At 54.2% G+C, this 21,048-nt stretch overlaps 1 protein-coding gene across 1 annotated transcript; it reads right to left on the reverse strand.

Annotated features, from left to right (window-relative positions):
- Nucleotides 1-4,526: 4,526 nt before the first annotated feature.
- On the reverse strand, nucleotides 4,527-19,465 carry MS4A10 (membrane spanning 4-domains A10; the record flags this gene model as incomplete). Its single annotated transcript, XM_079103443.1, has 7 exons — nucleotides 4,527-5,281; nucleotides 7,342-7,447; nucleotides 8,523-8,654; nucleotides 10,406-10,646; nucleotides 11,467-11,588; nucleotides 11,975-12,211; nucleotides 19,409-19,465. The coding sequence occupies 6 exons, from the start codon at nucleotides 19,463-19,465 to the stop codon at nucleotides 7,361-7,363; spliced, it is 876 nt and encodes a 291-aa protein (XP_078959569.1). The 3' UTR covers nucleotides 4,527-5,281; nucleotides 7,342-7,360.
- Nucleotides 19,466-21,048: the final 1,583 nt, after the last annotated feature.

The following is a 21,048-nucleotide window of genomic DNA, read 5'->3' on the forward strand; positions in this document are numbered from 1 at the left end:
TCCTCAGGTTTCCATCATGTTCCCTAATAATCCTTCAGTTTTCCTTCAGCGAGGTCATACTTTTATTTGTATGATCCTTTGACTCGGGCCCGTCTCACCCCACAGAGTGACCTCTGGGAGGCTGGGGAGGTGTTGGGGTTGATGTGGGGACACAGCATGGTAGGAGTCAGTCTTTACCTGTGGGAGGAAGGAGCAGGGGATAAATGAGCCAGATGCTGACAAGCCTCTGTGACCTACCTCAAGGAGCCTTTGGGGCTTTGCTGGATGATCCTGGGGTGGGGGTAGGGTCAGAGTTGGCAGGATTGTCTCACAGACTGGGGGAGACAGTAGGCTTGGGAGCCAGAGACTCAGGGTGGGGGTCAGACGCAGAGGGGACTTGTTTCTTGTGCCCTTGGGCTCCCGGGGGGCAGGGGTTGGGGCTGGGAAAGCCATGGGCGAAGGGGCAACCCCACAGGCTTGTGTTCTGGTCTCCTCTCCATCAGGGCTGCTGGCTGCCTTTACTAAGCCCCTTCCCACTCCTGGGCCTCAGTTTCTCCATCTGTCACATTAGGGGTGAAATGATCCACACAGATTCTTCCAACACAGAATTTCAATGACAGTTGAAAGTAGAATTGCAGGTTCAAGGGCCACAGGGGGTTTTCAATCTCAACCACAGAGGGCAAATCCATTTTTTTTTTTTTTTCAAACAGGGTGGGGTGGGCTAGGGAGATAGCTCAGTCGGTAGAGTGCTTGCCTTGAAAGCACAAGGCCCTGGGTTCGATCCCCAGCACCCCCCAAAAAAAAAAAAAGAATTTATCAAACAGGGTGGGGTGAAAAGATCTTCTTTCTCTATTTCCCAGATTTGAAGCTTCTAGCTCTATCTGCAAGATTCTTAAATATTTCTGTTTTGTATCATTATATTTATTTATTTAGTGACACTCTACTCCTGAGCTATATCCTCAGCACTTCTTAGTTTTAATTTTGAGACAGGATCTCACTAAGTTGCCCAGGCTGGCCTGGAACTCGTGATCCTCCTGCCTCAGCCTCCCGAGTTGCTGGGACATTATAGGCTTGTGCCTTCATGCCCAGCTGTATCATTATTTATTTAATAAATGGCTTTAGATGGACTTATTTTTTTCCCCTATAGTTCAATGATTTTTAGAATATGTAAAGTTTTGCAAGCAGGAGGAAATTAGGTGGTGGAGGGGCCCCAGGTGCTCTTTCTGACCCCACCCCACCCCCACCGCAGCTGCTCTTGCCCCTGACCTCAGCAGGGTGTATGTGCTCACACAGCCTGTCCCTCCCCAGGTTCAAGGTTCACTGGACCTTGTCTTCACCAGGGAGTGGAAAAGAACTGTCTGTGGGGACCCAGGCACCTGAGGATTCTGGTTAATTGGCTCCAAGTCCACTGAGCTGACATCTGAACGCAGGAGGTGTTGTTTAGCGATGCCAGCTGTGACCCTTCCTTTTTTGGCTCCTGGCTGTGGAAGTGTCCAGAGCCAGAGCAGGCAGATAACCTATTGCTCCTCCAGTTCGACGTCCCCAGCCTGTATGCAGACTCACACGGTCCCGTGACCTGGCTGTGGCACTGGTAATCCTATGCACCCTCAGGGATATACATTCCCAGAGACTCTGCATTTTTGCATGCATGTGATAAAGAGCAACTCTAGGTAAAAAGAAAAGATACTGAGTTTAAGACATTGCTTTCAATCTAGTACTATGAAGTTAAGGTTTAGTACATTTGAAATTTTCCTGTAGTGTATGTTGTTATATTACAGAAAGACACATCGCAACGTTTTCCTATTGGATAAGTGATGCATGCGTTTCATTGAAATAAAAACTCCTGGAGCTGGGGAGATAACTCAGTTGGTAGCTTGCTCGCCTCGCAAGCACAAGGCCCTGGGTTCCATCTCCAGCACCGCAAAAAACAAAACAAAAACAAAAACACTCTTGTAGGAAAAGGAATATAACTGTCCCCCTGAGTCCAGCATTGCTAATTGAGGGACGAGGGCCTTCCCAGCCCCCACTGCAGTGCCCTGGAGGGGGTGCAGCATGAGGAATGCAGCATCCTTTCCAGAATGTTCTTCTCAGCAGTGGTTCCTGCATCAGACCAAGCAAGCCCTGAGGGTCCAGACATTACTGCCAGGCTACAGGGAGGAGGAACCGTGAGAGGATCCACCAGGAAACCATCAGACATTCCGCAAACTGCCGGGTCTCAAAAAGCCCATGTCATGAAACAAGGGTAGAGGATTGTTCTAGATTAAGGGGAAAAAAAGCGATGTAACAATCAAATATAATGCATGAAATGTGAGTAGACCCAGGTTAAAAATAAATCACAATAAAGCTATTTTTGGTTTGGTGGGAGAAATCTGAATAGGAACAAGATGTTAGAATGATGAAATTATTTCTAATTTTTTTTAGCGTGACGATTAAGATTATCAATTGAAGAATGTCCTTATTATTAGGATATAATGCAGGTGAAAGAATTTAGGGGCAAAGAATCATGATATCTACAACTTACTTTGAGATAGTTTCACAAAATGGTATAGATATGAATTTATGTATATGCGTGTGTATATACGTACTGTATACACATGTATGCGTACATACATAAAAGATATAAGTACAGAAAGAGACAAAGCAAACATGCAAAATGTTAACTCTCTAATTTGGGTGAAGGGTTAAAGGGTATTTGTTATATTATTCTTCTAACTTTTCTGTATGTATAAGTATTTTTTGTAATGGGTAAAAATGATGCTGGGAGGCTGGGGCAGGAGATCAAAAAATGCGAGGCCAGCCTGGACAAATGAGTGAGACCCTGTCTCAAAATAAAAAATAAAAATAAAAAGGGCTGAGAATGTAGCTCAGTGACAGAGAGCCCCTGGGTTCAATCCCCAGTATGATCAAAAAAGAAAAACAGAAAGAAAAAGTTGACAAGTTGACACAAATCTAACTGCAGCATCAACCATGGTCAAGTCCGCTCACAGTTTCTCACCTGGTGTTAGAAATTCTGCCTTCTCTACTGAAGACACCACCCTCCTCTGAGGTCTGCCTGTCCTGTTTGGCCTGTGGCAGAGGCCGCATCCCGTTTTAAGAGATCATTTTGGCAAGCTCTTATTTACTGAACTTTAAAGAATATAAATCAAGTCATGTGCCATTTATATCTCCTCCCTCAGCCCCGCCTAGTACTGGGGATTGAACCCAGCGCTTCACACCTGCCGGGTAAGTGCTCTACACCTGAGCTATAGCCCCAGTCTTTTTTATTCTTTTACTTTGAGACATGGAATCATTAAGTTGTCCAGGCTGGACTTGAACTTCTCATTCTCCTGCTTCAGCCTCCCAAGCAGCTGGGCCATTTCTATCTGCGCTGATGAAAGCACCCATCTAGCGCAGTGTCCTCTTCCACAGACGAGGAAACCGGGACCCAGAGAGGGAAAGGGGCTGAGTGGCGATCACACAGTAAGTTACTGGCAGAGCTGGAGTTAGCACCTAGGTCTCCGGAGAGCCAGGCTGAGATTCACTCCACCAAGGCCGTTCATCTTTTGAAAGATGGTTTTTGTCCTAGACACTTGCATGGCTTCCTCTGCCATCTGTCAGGGCCTTGGGACTTCAGTTTTAGATTTTATTCTAAAGCCAGATGGAACCCTGTAGAAACTTAGAAGCAGCAGATCAGAGCTGCCAGTGACCCTAGCCAGAGGTGACAGTCAGAATTGGCAGTGACAAAGCAGACAGCAGAATTCAGAGAACCGCGAACCCTGGAATATTCAGTGCAAGGGCAAATACACTCAGGACAGCCCCACCCGCAAGGGATTTTATAAGGCAGAGGTCTGCTGTTCCAGACAACTAAAACCCTGGGCTGCCAGGTGTACTGATCCTGACGGGTGGACAGGGCTCATGTCAGCTCTGAGGGCTGACTTTGCAGTGCAGCCTAGTGTGGTAGCCCTTGATAGGTGCAAATCCCCTCCCAACTGCAAGCACTCCTTCAGGAGAGCAGGGGCCACGCTATGGCTAATTTCAGGTGTCATGAGCAGGTGGACTTCAGTTTGGAGTCACACTGCCACTTACTAGCTGTGTGTCCTTAGACAACTTACTGAACTTCTCTGAGCCTGTGTGAAATGGATAGTCACAGTGCCCGCATCCCAGATGGTCACAAAGGTCAGATGATATTGACGCTGGCCTAGAGTTGGTGGTCCAGTAAAGATGCAAAGAGGGGACTCTGCAAACACCCCAGGGAGGAGAGTCCAGGCAGAGGGAGCCGAGGGTGATGGCTCAGAGGTGGGGTATGCCTGGGGGGGGGGTCCAGGGAACCTCAGGGAACCCCAGGGAACAAGAGGACGGAGCAGTTGGTGAGATCTCAGGGTGGGGTGGGGAGTCACGTTTTGGTCAATTTCACGTCTATGTTATTTGGGATTTAGTGTCTATTTATGGAAAGAATGATTTTCCACTTGTTGCTGCTACAGAGCTGCCCCTTTAAAATAAGCAAAAAAAAAAAAAAAAAAAAAAATCAATTTAAGGAAATAGTAAGAATATAGCACAGTTCACAATAAGCCAGGACCCTGAAGCATTTCCTTGGATGATGGCCCCTGGGTAGTGAGGGAGGCGGGGTTTGGGATTCAGAGGCTGCGGGCCACTGGCAGCCTCAGAGGTCACCACCAGAACCTTGAATTCTACTCTTGACCTCTGGCCTCTGAGATCCGGAGAGGCTCCTGGATCATCTTAACCACCCACTTTACAGATGGAGACACTGAGGCCCAGGGAGGCAGAGACCTACTGGTAGTTTGAAGGAGAGAACTGGTCACACATTTCTGTGTGACTCATGACCTCCACCCCAAATCCAGGCATTTGGAACACACAGCTTCCCCCTCATGCTGAAGAGCTCCCTCTCTGGCTACCGGGCAGCCCCCTGTGTGTCCACCATGGACACCTGCTGGCCGGGGTCTGCTCTGGAGGCTGGCGGGGCGGGGGGGGGCCACTGGGCTTGATCACATTTGGGTTCAGAGGAGGCAGTTCTCGCCAGTCAAGTCAGGTGGGAAGGGGCCACCCCACCCTGGCCACCTCTCCTGGCACGGAAGGTTCTAGCAACAGTGCCGTTTGCCCCTTTCCCTTGGGCATTGGCTCCTGTCTGTGCCGGGAGGATGGGACCAGGGCGGTTCTGAGGTCCTGGGGTGACTGGGGCAGAGTCTCTTCACCTCGGAGGTTTTTCTTCACCTTGAATCACATCCTCATAGGATGGTGGAGGCCCCAGGGACAGGCCCCTGAATTCCAGTGGCCTATCGGGAGTGAGGGAGGGATCATCCTTATCCTGCAAAAGAGGAGTCAGTGTCCCTGCTGCCCAGCATGTGTGTGACTGGCTGCTCACAAAGCCCTTGTCCACTGGGTCACTTCTGAAGCCTCACTGAGGCTTCATGGAGGAAGTGACCTCCCTGGGGCTGATGTGACTGTTTCCGCCCACCCTGGTCTTGAGGAAGGAGGGGGAAAGGCCTGCAGGGGGTGGTCAGTGGACGGGGCCCCTGTTCTGGTCCCGCTACAGGCATCCTGGCAACCACAGGTAAGTCACTCACCTTGCTGGGCTCCCTGAGGTGGGCCAGGCCAGGCCAGCTGGGCCAGGCAATGGGCCAGGTCCCTTGTCGCAGGAGTACCCCCCACGGGCACGTCTAACGCCTGCAGCGTCAGCTGACTGCTGCCACATTCTCACTCCTGATTGGTGACCAGGTGGCACTAAGCCAGTGATGCACAACCTGTCCCTGGCACTGTCCTCTTAGATGGAGGAGGCCAAGAAGCCTTCAGGGGAGGCCTAGAATGGCCACTTACTGCTGTGTGACTGAGGGAAGCCACTTAACCCTCTGAGCCTCTTTCCCTCTTCTCTAAGACGGACGGCAGAGCCTGACTCCCAGAACAGCTGCAAGTCCCAGTGAGGTGGGCAGAGGCATGGCCTCCCCCTAAGGATGTCCATGTCTTAATCCCCGGCCACAGGCCGAGGAACGCGGCCACTTCTAGAAGATGAAAGAGGCAGATTCTCCCTAATGCGTCATGGAAGGAACGCAGCCTGCCAATCCTGACTCTGTTCCAGCCCGTCGAGACCCACTGCTAACTGCTAATCTCCGGGGCACTAAGAAGTTACATCTGAATCAGTTTAAGCCACATAACTTGTGATGATTTGTTACAGCAGCAATAAGGAACAAATACAGCCCCCTGGAGCACTCAGTCGGTGCCTGGTACACAGCAAATGCCAATAAATGGGAACAATTATTGCTACTTCCAGCAGCCAGGAAGAGGCCCGAGGCTCCCATCCTTAAAAACGGGGTGCCTCACTGGCTTGAGACTCCGTCCAGCTCTCTGCCAGAGGGCCAGGCATCTATGCTTGGTGGTAAGTGCAACTTGAGGGCCACTAACTCACATCGGCAACTCGGTACCACTGCATGGAGATGCTCAGTCTGAGCGTGGGCTTCCGGGGATTTGGAATGTATGTTTTACAGGGTTCTAAGGTTGAGATTCTACTGTGATGATTTTTCCATTAAAGAAAGGAGACTTGGAGATAATTCTGAGCAGGGACCTTGGGGTTGTTGGGGTCATTGACAGTCCTAGTCTGCCACCCTGCCACCATCCCAATGGACAAGGACTTGGTTGTGGGTTGGATGCACCTCAGGCCGAGTCCTGAATTTCCTTTTCCTTATTGACTCTTTGGCCTTGGGGAGTGATGTGACCTCACTAAGCCTCCGTTTACTGACCTGCGCAGCGGGAAGTATGTACCAGCCTGAAAGGGCGGTTGGGAAGGTGCAATGATGTTTATGTAGAAGACTGTGTGCTAGACGTCTGCATGTGACTCTACGTAGTTGTTCACATTAATATGGGGCCTTACAGAGCTGCAGGCCTCCTCCACGCGCCCAGTGCCTCACCTGCTCACCTGCAGGCATACGCTGCACATGCCGAGGCTCCCAGGCCATCCTGGTCCTGTCTCACACTGCCCCTCCGCTGGAAGTCCCTCCTCCATCCATCCTGCAGGTCTGAATCCTGCCGGGTCTCCATCGTGGTATTCCCTGGGCCACCAGAGCCCGAGGCCCTGAGCACCCTGGTGCCTCCTCTGCGGGCCCCCAACCTCTCCCCTCCGCCTGCCTTCTCTCTCCCCTCCTGAAGGGTGCTGCTACTCACTAGTCTCAGTAACGTGACCAATGAATGAGCCAGCGGCACGGCTGCTCAGGACCCGTCTGCTCTCCCCGCCTTTCTGTGGTCTCTGCCACCTCTTGTCCCCATCTTTTTTTTTTTCCTGTGGTGCTGGGGATTGAACCCAGGGCCTCGTGCTTGCGAGGCAAACACTCTACCAACGGAGCCATCTCCCCAGCCCCTTGCCCCAGCAGGACTCACCTCTGCGGACTGGCGGTCCTCACGACAGGCCGCGATGGCGGAGGGCACAGGCAGGAGGAGCTCCAGGAAGGCGAAGCAGGCCCAGCTCCAGCCTCTGCATGTGGCTCTGGAGGGGGAGGGGACAGGGCCAGGCCCTGCTGGGCGTCTGCCTCGGTCGCTCAGGCTGCCCGGCTGGGGTCAGATCCAAGCTCAGTGGCAGGAGCCTTAGTTCTCAGGAGCGCATGGGGAGGGCGGGGAGGGGCTCTGGGGCTGGGGCGGCTCAGTTACTGCTCCACGTCTGGGTCCTTGTCTAATGTCTGAGGGCTGGGGAATCTCGGGGGGTCCCTGAGAGAACTGAAGGTGGCCTTAAGGGTCATGTGATTCAACTTCTCACCACAGGTGATACCTGGGCCAGAAGGGGCATCCTTTACAGTGGGGGAGGGGAAGAGGGGGCTGAGGACCACCAAGCAGCTGGGTGACAGCTCCAAAGGCTGCTGATGTATACTCGGTAGGGACACACGTGTGTGCATGTGTGTGCACCTGTGTGTGCCTATGTGGGTGTGAGAGCCAGTGGCCATGTCGGAACCTTTGGGACCTGCCCAGAGGCTCCGGCAGGAATGCCGGTCACCTCCTGCTGTACAGGCAGCTGTGGTGTGGCCGGTGGGGTCTGGAGGCACAGGCCCAGCTTTGAGTTGTCACTGTACCCTTGACTTGCCGTCAGGCCTTCGTCACCGAATTTAGCGTCTCCGGGCCTCTGTGTTCACCTCTATAACACAGGAAGCGCGAGGTCGACTGGGCCAACTCTGTAAGGCTGCTGGAGCCTCGTGGGTGACAGGGATCACCGTGGGTACTGGATTTAGAACCCTGCCTGGGGAGTGGGCAGTTCTAGGTCACAGCCATGGCTTTGTAACAACTTGCCAGGTGATCTCAGACAGCCCCCCGGACCTCAGTTTGTCCCTCTATAACAGCAGGGTCAGATCAGTGGCCTTGGGCCCTGTTCAGTTCCCTGATGCCGACGTGGGAGAAAGCTGGACATCCCCTTCCGCTGTGTCTGGGGAGCGGTGGGCACAGAGCAGCCGAGGGCTCGGCTGCCTGCACCTGAACTTCAGAGGAGATTTTCTAAGAGCTGAACGCTTCCTCCCAGCCAAGCCCAGGGCAGGGGCTTCTTTAGAGTCAGAGGACATTTGGGGCTGTGCACTCACTGTGGAGTTGGGGTATGGTCTCCAGAGTGGCCACGGAAATGAATTCTCCAGGAAGAGATCCTTGGTGATGACGAAGAGGCCAGCCAGCACGCAGAGGAAGCTGACAAGGTTCGCTGTCAGGCACAGCCCCTTCTACAAGCGAAGAGGAGGCGTCGGAGCCAGGGTCCATGCCTCGAGACTCAGGCCTAGGTGCTCCCGCAAGGCCTGCTGGGAGCTTCCTCTGTGACTCCAGAGGGACTCTGCCAGTCTCTGGGCCTGAAGCTGCTCATCACACATGAGGCTCTGCGGTATTGGCCCCAGAGGAGGACCTGGCCAGCTTTCCCATGCTACATCGGGAGAACCCCGCCAGAGCCACAGAGCTTGGTAGGAAGGACTCCCCATTGCCCTGTCCCCTCAGAGCAAGCCCTGGCCATCCTACGTCAGATATGCCAACTGGCCAGGGACCTGACAGCTGAATGAACCACCCCCCCAGGAAAGCACAGGCGTATCCCTGAAGGTGTCCCAGCCCCACACACCAAGGCCTGCCCTCCCCCCACCCGTTCCACAGTGGTCCTGTGTCCGTCACCCTCTTGGGTTAAGCATTATTCCAACAACACATGGCCAAATGCAAACCCTTCTAATGAGGAAAGACCATGAACTCACGAAATCTACAGCTTTTTATATTAGAATGGGATTTCTTCACAGGAAGAGGGTCCCTGTGCTCAGGGGTCGGAAGGGGGGAGCTTACAGTTCTCAGCCCAGGCAGGGGAGGCCTGCGGAATGGGCAGTTCTTTGCTGAGCTTCCCCTGCCTCTGCTGGGCTAACTGCACCCACTCCCTCCTCTTCTCTGTCTCTGAGGAAGGCAGGGAACGGCCGCACCCCAGTCCAGGCGGAGGGGCACAGACAAGGCAGGACCGGGCCAGGGTTTCTGGGGCAGGGGGTGGGGAGGGGCAGGAGGACCTGCCATGGGTTGAGGTCATGGGCTGTGGTACACAGGGGTGTCCTTCCGTCATCTGTTGGTTTCCACCCTCTCAGTCTCGTGTGGGATGTCTGCTCTGTGTCCACCTGGGCCACTCTTGGCTACAAAGATACTGTTACACCTGCTGCCCAGGTAAGTCCAAAGGGCCGTGGGGACACAGAAGCTGGCAGGAAGACCTCCAGGAGGAGGAAGAAGCAGAGTCTTGAGGAATGGGCACTGTCACAGCTGGGAAAGATGAGTGCAGGGGAGCAGGACAGGGCACGAGGGCAGAAAGGTCGGGGCGGCCATCTGCCTGGCGTTTGAGGTGGGAGAAGGGAAACCCAGGTGCTGGCCGGGGCCCGCTGACGTGGGAGGCAAGCTGAGCGCCCCGGGGACCCGGGCTTGGAGGGATTTGTGTTTCACAGCACTTCCTCAGGCTGTGTGTGCAGAGCACGCTGGTGACCCTCAGGTGACAGGGCCAGCATGGGGGCCGAGGAGGATGCGGGATGGAGAGGAGCGTGTGGAGGCAGCGGGTGTTCAGAAGCAGACCCCAGGACCGGGGAACGAGGGCAGAGCCAGCGTGGTTCTCAAACTTCTGCCGTGGGGGACTTTGGCTTCTGGGCGGATGGCCACGTAGTGACTGAGATCAGAACTCCGGAAGACTCACCGGAGAAGCAAAGCTCCGCTCTAGACCAGGGGACTGGGTGCCTGGGAGCTGTGCCCTGCCGCCCCACGACCTGGGGAGGAGCCGCTTCGGCTTCCTTTCCTCCCGCCGAGCCCTCGACCATCTGCTCAGACGCCCTCTGCTGTCCTACAGACCCATGACTGCTCCTGGCAAATCCTGCCCGCCCCTGCAGTGGCCTGTCCACGCGCCACTGCCCACAGATGACCTTGAAGTTACACTCGGCTTGGAATGGGTAGGAAGGATCTCGAGGCACCAACTCACCAGACAGGGCTTAGGAAATGTCGTCACTGTTATTGCCAAGATCCCTGAAATGAGATACCGCAGGCCACATTTGAAAGTCAAGGGAGAGAAGTTGGGGTTCTTGAAACCCACAATTTCCCCTCCCTCCATTCTCCAAGAAAACCAGCCCCTGGTGGCAGGCAAGGAAGAGAGCCCCTCCTCAGATGAAGCCAGCAGGTCCCGCCTGCCCCACGGCCCTTCCCGCCCCTGCCCCAATGCCTTCCTGTCCACGCAGATTGCACTTAGCCCCTCCCCCAGGCGTTTCTGCATCCGCAGCTGGAGGCTGTTAGCCTGGGCTAAGGTCTGGGTGTCTGTGCGATCATTCTTTCAGACGTTTGCTGAGCACTTTTGTGCCAGTCCTCGGGTGCAAAGGATGACCAGGCACCGCATGTATAGAAGGTTCTAGCATCCTGTGATGAAGCTCTGAGCCGGGGCAATGGGGACACAGGACTGAGGTGGAGCTGGGGGGGTCAGACACCTGCCCAAGAGGGTCCTGTGGGATTGAGACAGGGCAAAAGCCGTTCTCCCACAGGGGATTCAGGGATGGGGTGGGCACCCCGGAGCCCGGGAGGAACATGGAGCCTCAGGGAAATGGCACTGGTCTCGTCTCATCTCCCCATTCGGCCATGGCTTTGGGAAGACAGGAGCCACAGGCTGCATCCTGTGGGCGCCTGCAGAAGGACCCTGACAGAGATGTTGCGGGTTCCAGCAATGTGCTGTGGGGTCCAGAGGCAGCCTGGTCAGAAGAGGAAGGGAGCTGGCCTCAGTCACAAGGGCCCTCCTCCCTACTGAATGCACTTGTTCAATCAGGGGAGGGTCTAGAGAGCCCTGGAATGTTCTGGAACTCAGGAGCAACAGGGTCCTGGAAAGGAGCTACGGCCAAAGTGGCTGATGGTGGAAGTTGAGATGGGGAGACTGGAGAAAGGGGAGGTTTACTCTCCTCTCCTGTGTGCTGGCCTGCCCGAGCCTGCCCCCAGGCTGTCCAGCCAGGACCGTCCAGCCTGCCCTGCCCACCCAGCACAGGGCCGGGCTTTGGCTCCTACTCAGAGGGGGCCCCCCAGAATGGATACCAGCACTTCAGCACCACCAGGTGAAGACTCTTGACTGTGGCGAGCAGGTAGCCCCCAAAGAACAGGTGCAGCAGAGAAATGACACAGTGGAAGGCCTGGCGGGAAAAGAGGAGTGGCTGAGGCGGGGCCCAGGCCACAGGCCCTGGGGTGGCCGTCCCTGCCCGGGTCCTGCCACCTCGTGTATTCCCTCCCTGTGCTCTCAGGGGTCCTAGTCTGCAAGGAAGGACACTCCCCAGGACCAGCTGCCAGGGACCCATGTGGCAGGGGCATCTGTCCCAGGACTGGCTCTGGTGCCCAGCACCCTGGGCCCTGCCCAGGCCTCACAGGGCAACAGCTGCAGGCAGGTTCTCCCCTCCTGCTTTTTGAATTTTAGGGTGAGCGTTCAGCAGGGAAGCTGGAGACCTCCTCTTCCCTTCTTCCCGGCACCTCTGAACCCCTCCCCTCCCACTCTCCCTCAGGGACCCGGGAAGTGGACACTCACGCCCAGTTCCCAGAGAAGGCGGCTCCTCTTCCAGGGCTTCTCCCGGGGCCCATTTGGAGCCAGAAGCCTGGGCTGAGTGACTGTGTCCGGTGGGCCTGTCTGCCCAGGCTGGGGCGGGCTGAGGCCCTGCCACCGTGGGAGCTCCTCGGCTGTGCCACCGGCTTCTGGGGCCGTGGGCTGGGGCCCCTGGCTGTGGGTCAAGGAGAAAGGCCGAATCAGCTGGTCTTGTTCCTGAGGCTGGCCACATCATGCCCGTCACTCCTGCCCTCTGCTGGGGCCTTTCAGAACAATGCTGGCCGTCTGGTAGCCCCGGATCATCATCTGATCTGGAGCAACCTGGCCCCTGCGAGTGGGGATTAGCAGCTATTCCCCGTCTCTCTGGGGTTGCAAGGACACAGTCCCCATCCACTGGACTGGGTTGAGCCAGTTGGTGGCCGGAGGGGATTGAATTGTCCTACTCCCTACGGGGATGTGCAGGGAGGGGAAGAGAAGGGAAGAAAACTGCTGAGGGCTTTGGAAGAGCTCACACGGCAGGAGGTCGATACTGAACAGTCTCAACACCAACATTCACCAGCACCTTCTCGGTTTCAGGCCTGGGATAAGCATTTTGCATGCACCACCTATTTTACCATCCTTCTGGCATTACGAGGAAAATACTGTCTTCACTCCCATTTCGCAAACGAGACTCAGAGCAGTTAAGCCACTTGCCCAAGTTTGCACAGCCAATAAATGACCGGGACTGGAAACACGGCAGGCTGACCAGAGCCTGTGGGCATCGATTCTTTGTGTGCTGTTTGGCTCAGCAAATGGGGATGAATGTTCTGGATATTTTAATGGGTGAGAAAGGGGTGGGAGAAGCTGTGCAAAGGGTTAAAAGCACCTCTTGCCAATAAGGACCTGGCCGTGACAGTGTGTACGGATGCCACGGGTACATCAGGACTTCCGGGGCCGCTGGTGGCTTGTGAGGAAAGCTGAAGTCTTTCTCAGGGGAGCAGAGAGCTGGGAGGGGAGGGGAGGGGAGCTGGCTTGTGGGATTCAGGTGGAAAATGGCTTCTCCCTGAGGCTGGGGCTCATGAGTGGGTCATTACGGGAGTGGGGTGCTCTCAGATTCTTTATCTTGGAAGAAACAAAATAAAGCAGGGACCACCTTGATTTTAAGACCGACTTGTGAATTCAGGGGGTCCCATTGGAACACCCACACTTTTTCAGCTTTGCTTTGTTTTGTTTATCACTGAGGTGCTGGAATTGATTCCTTTCCGTGGGGTGGGGTAGGGGGAATGAGCCTTGCGGGGGTTGGGAAGGACTAGGAGCTCTGGTGACTGTCATGGACAGGGGAGAAAGGAAGGGACATTATCCAGGAGACATTGTCCTTGCTGTTGGTGAGCACTCCGTGCCAGCCTTGTGGAGGAGGCAATTTTGCATGCTAACCTCCTTCAATTCCCAGGAAGTCAGCACCATTACATAGAGGAGGAGCCCAAGGTTCAGAGAGGTCCCCTGCCTTGGCCAAGGTCACACAGTGGGGAAGTGCCTGGGATTGGCACCCTGTGTGGTCTGACTCCATCACCTGTACTCTTGGACCTGGGCTGCTGGTTGACATCTCCACTGACCTGCAGTGACAGTGTGGGGTAGTGAGTATCTGGGCTCTAGAGATGTGCCACCACCCGGACCTTCACTTATGGGTGCTGTGGTGGACAAAGTGGTTCAAATATCCAGTAGGAAGTTGGATTTCAGAATACAGAGTGACCTTTCTCAAAGTATGTTCCATGGAGCCCTGGTCTCAATAGATCTGCAATAAAAGGGTTCCATGATCAAATAACTTTGGAAAACCCTGGCTGCCACCTTCTTCTTTCAATTACTGCTCCCAGGATTCCTGCAGTGGAGCACTCTGAGTACTAAGAGCATTTTGCCAACAGAATTGGCATAGAAACTTTTTTTTTCCCTCATAGTCCAATGATTCTGTGCAGTTGGTATTCTGCAGGGCTTGCTTTTGGTCAAACTGACCTTAAACTTTCACACCTGTGGTTCTGGAGGATTTGATTTTTATGTTTTGACCTTTTTGCTCTCTTTTCAGTTTTTGTGCGGGCATCTGCACTACGGCGGAGGTGGTGATTGGCTCTGATCTAGGGTGGCTTCCAACTTGAACCGTTCCTCCTGGGGTAGAGGCTGTTCCAAGGCCTTTCTATATAACCAGGAGGGGAGGCGCACAGGGCGCCGGGAAGCCAGAGGGAAGGTGTGGTGGTCTCACTGCCTCTTTCTAGACCCACCATGGTGTGAGCTGAGTTCTGTGATATGCATGCCTGTTGCTCCTGCCCACAGCACCTGCAGACCCTGGGCAGGGCTGCTTGGGGGGTGATGGTAGGCTGGCAGAATAGGGCAGAGGGGAGGAAATTCCTTAGCATTATCCCTGCCCCAGGCCTCTTGGCCAGCTCAGGGCCCACAGTCCAGCAGGCCTGGTATCCCAGGGACACCAAGCAGGGTTTTGGTGCTTGGTACAGAGTCATGAGCTCCCTGGGTCCCGCACATATCCCTTTTGTTCCCGTGACCCTGGGAGGGCAGGGACAGAGCTGGCAGGAGCCTCCCACCCCCTAGAAGAGCAGCAGAGTGGCCCTGACCACAAGCACTGGGAGGGGCCAGGTCAGGGCCCAGTCCTGGCTTTACTCCTGGGAGCTGTGACTTGGGCAGGTGTGGACATTTTGGTGTCTGTCTTTCCTCATCTGCACACAGGGAGCCCAGGGCCATCTCTGTGCACGGCTGTGAGGATTAGGGGACAGGTCATGGGGTGCCGGGCCTGGCCCTCAGTGACCCTGGTCAGCCAGCTCCGGGCAGAGGCCTGGGTGTCTGGATGCCCACGGCACACCTGGAATCCTGCCAGCTGGGCCCCACCTTGTCCTCGTCTGGCCCCCTGTTAAGACAGGACACATTCTGCCTCTGGCACTGGGAGCTAAGTTCATGGCCTCCACCTGACTCCTGCCCACAGCCGGTCAGGCCGGGAGCTTGTGGGGAGGAAAGGGGACCTCCCAGCGTGCGGAGCCGGTGACCCGAGAGCCGGGACGGCTGTTCACGGTTAGTCTGTGGAGTTCCGAAGTGGACAGCAGAGCACCCATGCGGGTGAGCTTTGTCATTCGGAGGTCTGTGGTCACGCAGGTGCAGGAAACCTGGGCATGAGCAACGTGACCCTGGTCGGACTTTGTGGCAAAGCCTAGAGGACAGCGAGAGCACCCGAGGGGGTGTGTGTGCGCATGCGTGCGCCCCAAGCGGACGGGTGGGAGTCCAGAGGCACTGAGTTGCGCCAGGTGACAGAGGCTGGCTGTGGGTCCCTTAGAGGATCTGGCTTCAGTGCACGCCAGTTAGAAAACACCTGCGTGTGCCAAAGCCACCCCTTTTAGTGCCTCAGGTTGGGGTCCTGGCGTAAAGACAGGTCACCTGCAAGGGGTTCCAGGGTCTGTGGGAAAGAGAGTCCTCTGTTCTGGAAAGGTGGCCCTGGACAGGTCCCTGTCCTCTCTGGTCCTCTGCTTTCTCCACAGTGTCTTTATGTATGTGTCTCCAGGACGGGAACGGAGGGGACCGAGGTTCCTCCCAGCTCTCCGGGCAGTGACTGGCAGCAGGGTGGGGCTTTCTCGGGGGGCAGAGGCTGATGGTGCTCCCCCCTCGCAGGTCCTCCCCACTCGCAGGTCCTCCCCCGGGCACGGGGCGCCCATGCTCTGGCTGCCGGGTGGTTGGTTGCTGAGGGCTGGCACCTGCTCCTTGCTGGGAGCTTAAATGACACCCGCCCACCTCCAACCTCACAGAATCACGAAGACACCCCCATCTTTGTGGGGAGGGCTCACTCACCAGGCCTGGGGACCCCTGCTCTGAGCTTCAGCCATGTCTGGAACCCTGAGCTGCCTCAGCCCCACTGTGTGCTCAGCCCTGGAAATCAGAACATCTTTACAACCTTAGACTTTGTATCTCTTCCCTCCCGGACCCACCCCTGCCTGGTGCCCAGGGTGTGGGAGCCGCCAGAGCCTTCCCCCAGTCCCCCGACGAAGGCAGGTGAAAATTTTAGCGTCTCTCTTTTGGTTGCAAGTTTCCTCAGCAAGGACGCAAGGACAACAGGACAGGTCAACTGGTTTTGGGCGCAGGACTCAGAGAGTCAGAGGCTGAGCGTTTTGAAAGAAGCTTTTGGAAAAACTCAAGCATTCACAAAAGTGGAGAGAATGATGTCATAATCCCCTTCGTCCCATCCCAAGCCGGGGCTGTCATTAGCTCTTGGCTGATCTTGTGCTCCTGGCTGGTAAGTGAGAAACCCAGACATCCCGCTGTTTGGTTGGCAAGAGCTTTGGTGTTTACTTCTAAAAGATATGGACTCTTTAGAAGGATGGCCACGTGATCACAACAATAAAATATAAAGCAAGTCCTGTGTCCCCTGAGGCATATTCATGCTCAGTGTGAAACTCTGCAGCCCTGCAGATCTCTGCTGTGCATTTAGAAACCAGCTTTACTACTCCCTAGATATAAAGTATCTAGTCCACTTTGGAGTTTCACAGATGATTCGTTGGAATCAGGATCCAGGCGTGGCTGGTGAACTGCATCAGGCAGCCCTGGGGGAAGCTTTGCTCCGCCCCTGAGCACAGTGCCCACTTGGGGATCTGCAGATCCTCTGAGAGACTCTGGTGCAGGAGGTGGGGAGCAGGCTCCAAAGATCCCCCAGCTCCCACTCTGGGCTCCTTTTTCCGTCTGGCCTCTCTCGCCAGCTTCCCATGCTGAAGCAGGGAAGCACCAAGTAGGAATTCTCAGACTGTCCCTCCCCAGTGCCGGGTGTACTGACTTCAGCTTGCCGAGCACAGCCTAGCGCTTCAGAGCTGGTGCAGGAGTCCACCTGCCTGAATCCAAATCTTGATTCTATCACTTCTACTAGCCATATGGTCTTGGGTGAGTTATGTGAACTCTCTGGGGCTCCACTTTCACTTCTGTAAAATGGGCTGATAGTACCCTGGATTTGCAGGAAGGTTAAAGGAGTTAACCCTCCGGCATGGAAGATGCTGAAGGCCACAGCTGGCATCTGTGGTCACTGTGCACTCTCGGGGGTCACTCACGCTCTGCTGTCTTGCAGGTTCAATGGGATGTGCACTGCAAGGTCACGGGCAAGGTTGGGCAGAGGGCAGGATCTCCCTGGCCGTCATGCCCGCTGAGGGGGCACTCACCCCTCTCAGGCCTGTGGAGTGGGGGTGGTGCAGCCCTTCTGTGAATGCGAGGAGTGGGGCTGGGAGCCTGCGGCTCTGGAAGGCTCTCTCCGCCTGCCACAGTGTCAGACATGTGGTGCTGCCCCCTGCCACCAGTGGCTTCGTGACCTTTCACTACTCACAGCTTTGGCTCCTCAAATGTGGGGTGACTCTTTCCAGGCCCTGCAGTTTTCCATGGCCCTGTTCATTAACTGACTTATTGGTACCGAAGCTTTTGTGAGCTCTTGCTGCAGGCCAGGCACCAGGAAAGGGCAAGAGGCTGCCCCTGCCCTTGAGGAGTCTGAGTTCATGGTCCCCCAAATATCCACATCCTAATCCCTGGAACCTGTGACCGTGTTATCTCTGTGCAAAAAGAGCTCTGTGGATATGACTGAGATAGGTCTTTACAGATGACAGCTTATTGGTGGGCCCCACGTGCCCACAAGGGGAAGGCAGGAGGGTGGAGGCTGGGGCCAGTCTCCAGAAACCAGAAAGACAAGGCCACGGGATTCTCCCCAGAGCCTCCAGCAGGAACTCGGTCCTGACAACGGCACCTTGACTTTGGGACTTTTGACCTCAGAACTGTGGGACAGTAAGTCTGTGTTGGGCCAAGCCACTTCGTTTGTGGTCTCTTGTTCAAGCAGCAATAGGGGAAAGACAGACCAGGGAGGCCAGTCTGAGTGCTGGTTGGGTCAGCGGTGTGACACCAGGAGGGCCAGGCGGAGACCTGATGGGGGGAGAGGACCAGGGCAGGCGAGGCCACTGGGAGGAAATGGCCTCTCACCAGAGACCTGAAGGAGGGTTGGCGTTAGTCAGGGCAGGTGGGAGAGCAGGAGGCGGGCAGGGAACAGCCCTCCAGACAGAGGGCCTCACAGAGGTCCACGGTGGCTGAAGGTCAAGTGCAAGTGGAGGGTCCAGGCTGCAAAGGTGGGGGGCTCCGTCTCCAGGGCTCCGAGTTTGTACTTTAGCCTGAGGGAAAGCAGAGTCTCAAATGCCGTGGGGAGAACAGTAACTCAATGACCTGTGCACTTTAGAGGGATGCCCCAGCCTGTTACCTCCTCAAGTGATGGGCTGGGCAAGCCCGGCGCTGGGCACGGGTTGGGAGGTGAGGGGCCTCAACGCCAGGCTGCAGGCTGCAGATAATGGTGGGTCAGAGTCCCGGGGAAGGTCCGGGAGACTGGACTGGGTGAGGAAGGACGAGCCAGGATGACCCGAGGGGAGACGAGGCGTGGCTGAGAGGGAAGGGAGTCAGACCCAGGACCGGTTTCTGGTCTGGGCAGCAAGGTCTGAGGTGACATGGACTGCCATCTGACCCAGGAGGGAGAGGGGCTTGAGTGGGTGATTGAATTCCTTCCCAGGGGGCATCAAAGTAGACGAAGGCACTGCCTCAGAGAAGAGATCTGGGTGGGAGGCAGAGGTGGACCGGTCAGATGGGGACAGAGGGCTAATGTGAGCTCTATGAGGACAGGGACCTTGGCTGACACCTGCTGTCCCCAGGGCCAGGACACATTGCAGGTATCCCCAACACACCTGCGGAGTAAGTGGTTAAACGGAGCCAAAGCAGTTTGTGATCTTCCAGGGCCGTGGGAGGGGCACGGAGGAGCAAGACAGGGAAGAAATGGCCCCAGCGATAACGTTTAAAATGAGGACTTGGGAAGCCCACTGATTTTGGTGACAACGAGGTCCATGACAGTAGTCTTGGAGACAGAGATTTCAGCGGGTAAGGAAGTGGAGACTGTGGTAAGGAGAGGACAGAAAACCCAGAGCTCAGGGTGGTACTTTTAAACCTGGGAACCAATTAAATACAATCCATTGTCACATTTGCAAAGTTCAAATGAGCAGAAATGTAACTGTGGGTAGATTCTAGGGGCCCCCACTAACCCTTCCCTCTCAGAGTGGGTGGGACCTGTGGCTTGCGTCCCCCGAAGAGCGTCATTAGGTTGTTATGGGAGACTGCCTCCCTAGCAGGTGCGCCCCGGAGAGCTGGCTGCGGAGAGGTCTGTGGGGCCCAAGAGGCCAGGAACTGAGGGCAGCTTCTGGGAACTTAGGCAACTGACACCCGATAGCCAGAGAGAAGCTGGGCGCCCCCACCCCAAAGCTTCAAGGGAATGAATTCTGCCATCAACCCGAGGGAGCCAGGGAGCGGATTCTTCACCATTTGAGCCTCCAGATGAGAATACAGCCCGGTTGCCACCTCAGTTGCAGCCTGAGAGACCCAAGGTGGAGGACCTACCTGGATCTGGACCACAGGCATTGCTTGATAATAATCGGGTGTGGTTAAAGCCACCATGTTTGCATTCTGCAGAAATACGCAAGTAAGACAGTACTGTTTTCTATTTTTGCTCCACTTTGAAAAGCAGAAGTGATAACGTACTGAAATGTCTAAGTGTTTCCAGTTAGGGTAATTTTTACTCAACCACGTAATCATAGCTCAGATCAGGGTACAGAGGTGCCCGTGCCCCAGAAGACGGCCTCATGCCGGGCTCAGTCAGCACTGCTATTTCCTGGGGAAATCAGCTGTGCTGACATTTGTCACCATGAGTTTTGGATGCCCATCTTTGGAATTCATATCAATAGGACAAAGCTCCTAATGCTTGCCTTTTTTACGTGTTGGATGTTGGTTGGTTGTTCTTTTACATCTACTCCTTTCGAACACATGTCCTACAATTTAATGGCTTTTTCTATTATTGGTGGACATCTGAGAAGTTTCAAGTTTTATTATGAATAAAGCTGTCATCGAAAACCCTTGTACCTGTCTTTTGGTGGACATTCGCTCATTTCTGTAGGGTATGTATCCAGAAGTAGAATGTCGGGTTAGAATATACACATGCGGTTAGCTTTAGTAGATGTGGCCCAACATTTTTTCCAGCATAGTTATTTCATTATCCTTCCACCAGCAATGTAATCCCCAAACCCATCAATGTTAGCAGTTAGACTTTTTCTCTAATGACCAATGATGTTGAACACATTTAATGGCCTTTTTTTTTTTGGTGCTGGGAATTGAACCCAGGGGCACTTAACCACTAAGCCACATCCCTAACCCTTTTTATTTTTTGAGATAGGGTCTCACTATGTTGCTTAGGGCTTTGCTAAGTTGTGATCCTCCTGCCTCAGCCTCCCAAGCCACTGGGATTACAGGCATGTGCCACTGTGCCTGGCTTTAATGGCCATTTTGACATGCTCCTTGGTGAAGTGGCTACTCAAGTCCTTTGCCTGTTTTAAGTTAGGGAGTCAATCTTTTCCTTACTTATTCCTAGGAGTTATTTACATATCCTGCATATGAGGCCTCTCTCAGATATTTCATATTTCAAATTTTTTCCTGTCTATGGTTTGTGGCTTCACACTCATGATGTTCTTGATTTTAATAAATTCCAACTTATCTTCTTGTTTATCATTATTGTTTTTGTGTGCATGTCCAGTTTAAGAAATCTTTACTTATTCCAAAGAAATAAAGATATTTTTCTTATTTTTTAGAAGCTTATTTTACTTTTAAAATTTAGATCCAGGACCCATTTAGAATTAATTTTTATGAATGGCATGAGGGAGGAATTATTTTATTTTATTTTCTGTGCCAGTATCCAATTCCTCTGGAACCATCTATTGAAAAGAACATTATTTCCCCACTGAATTGCAGTTGGGTTCTCTCATAGCTCAAGTGACTATGTGAGGGTCTCTTTATGGGCTCTTTATGTTGTTCCATTGGTATATTTGTCTATTAAAACTATGTTTTCTGAGTTATTGTTTTATACTACATCTTGATGTCTGGTCATTTTAGTCCTCCAACTTTGTTTATCTTTGAGTTTTTCTTGGGTTTTGAATTTCCATAGGACTGTTAGAATTAGCTTGCCAATTTCCTCTCAAACAAATTGCTGA

Source organism: Sciurus vulgaris (genome assembly GCF_902686455.1).
Source record: "Sciurus vulgaris genome assembly, chromosome: 11".
NCBI lineage: Eukaryota > Metazoa > Chordata > Mammalia > Rodentia > Sciuridae > Sciurus > Sciurus vulgaris.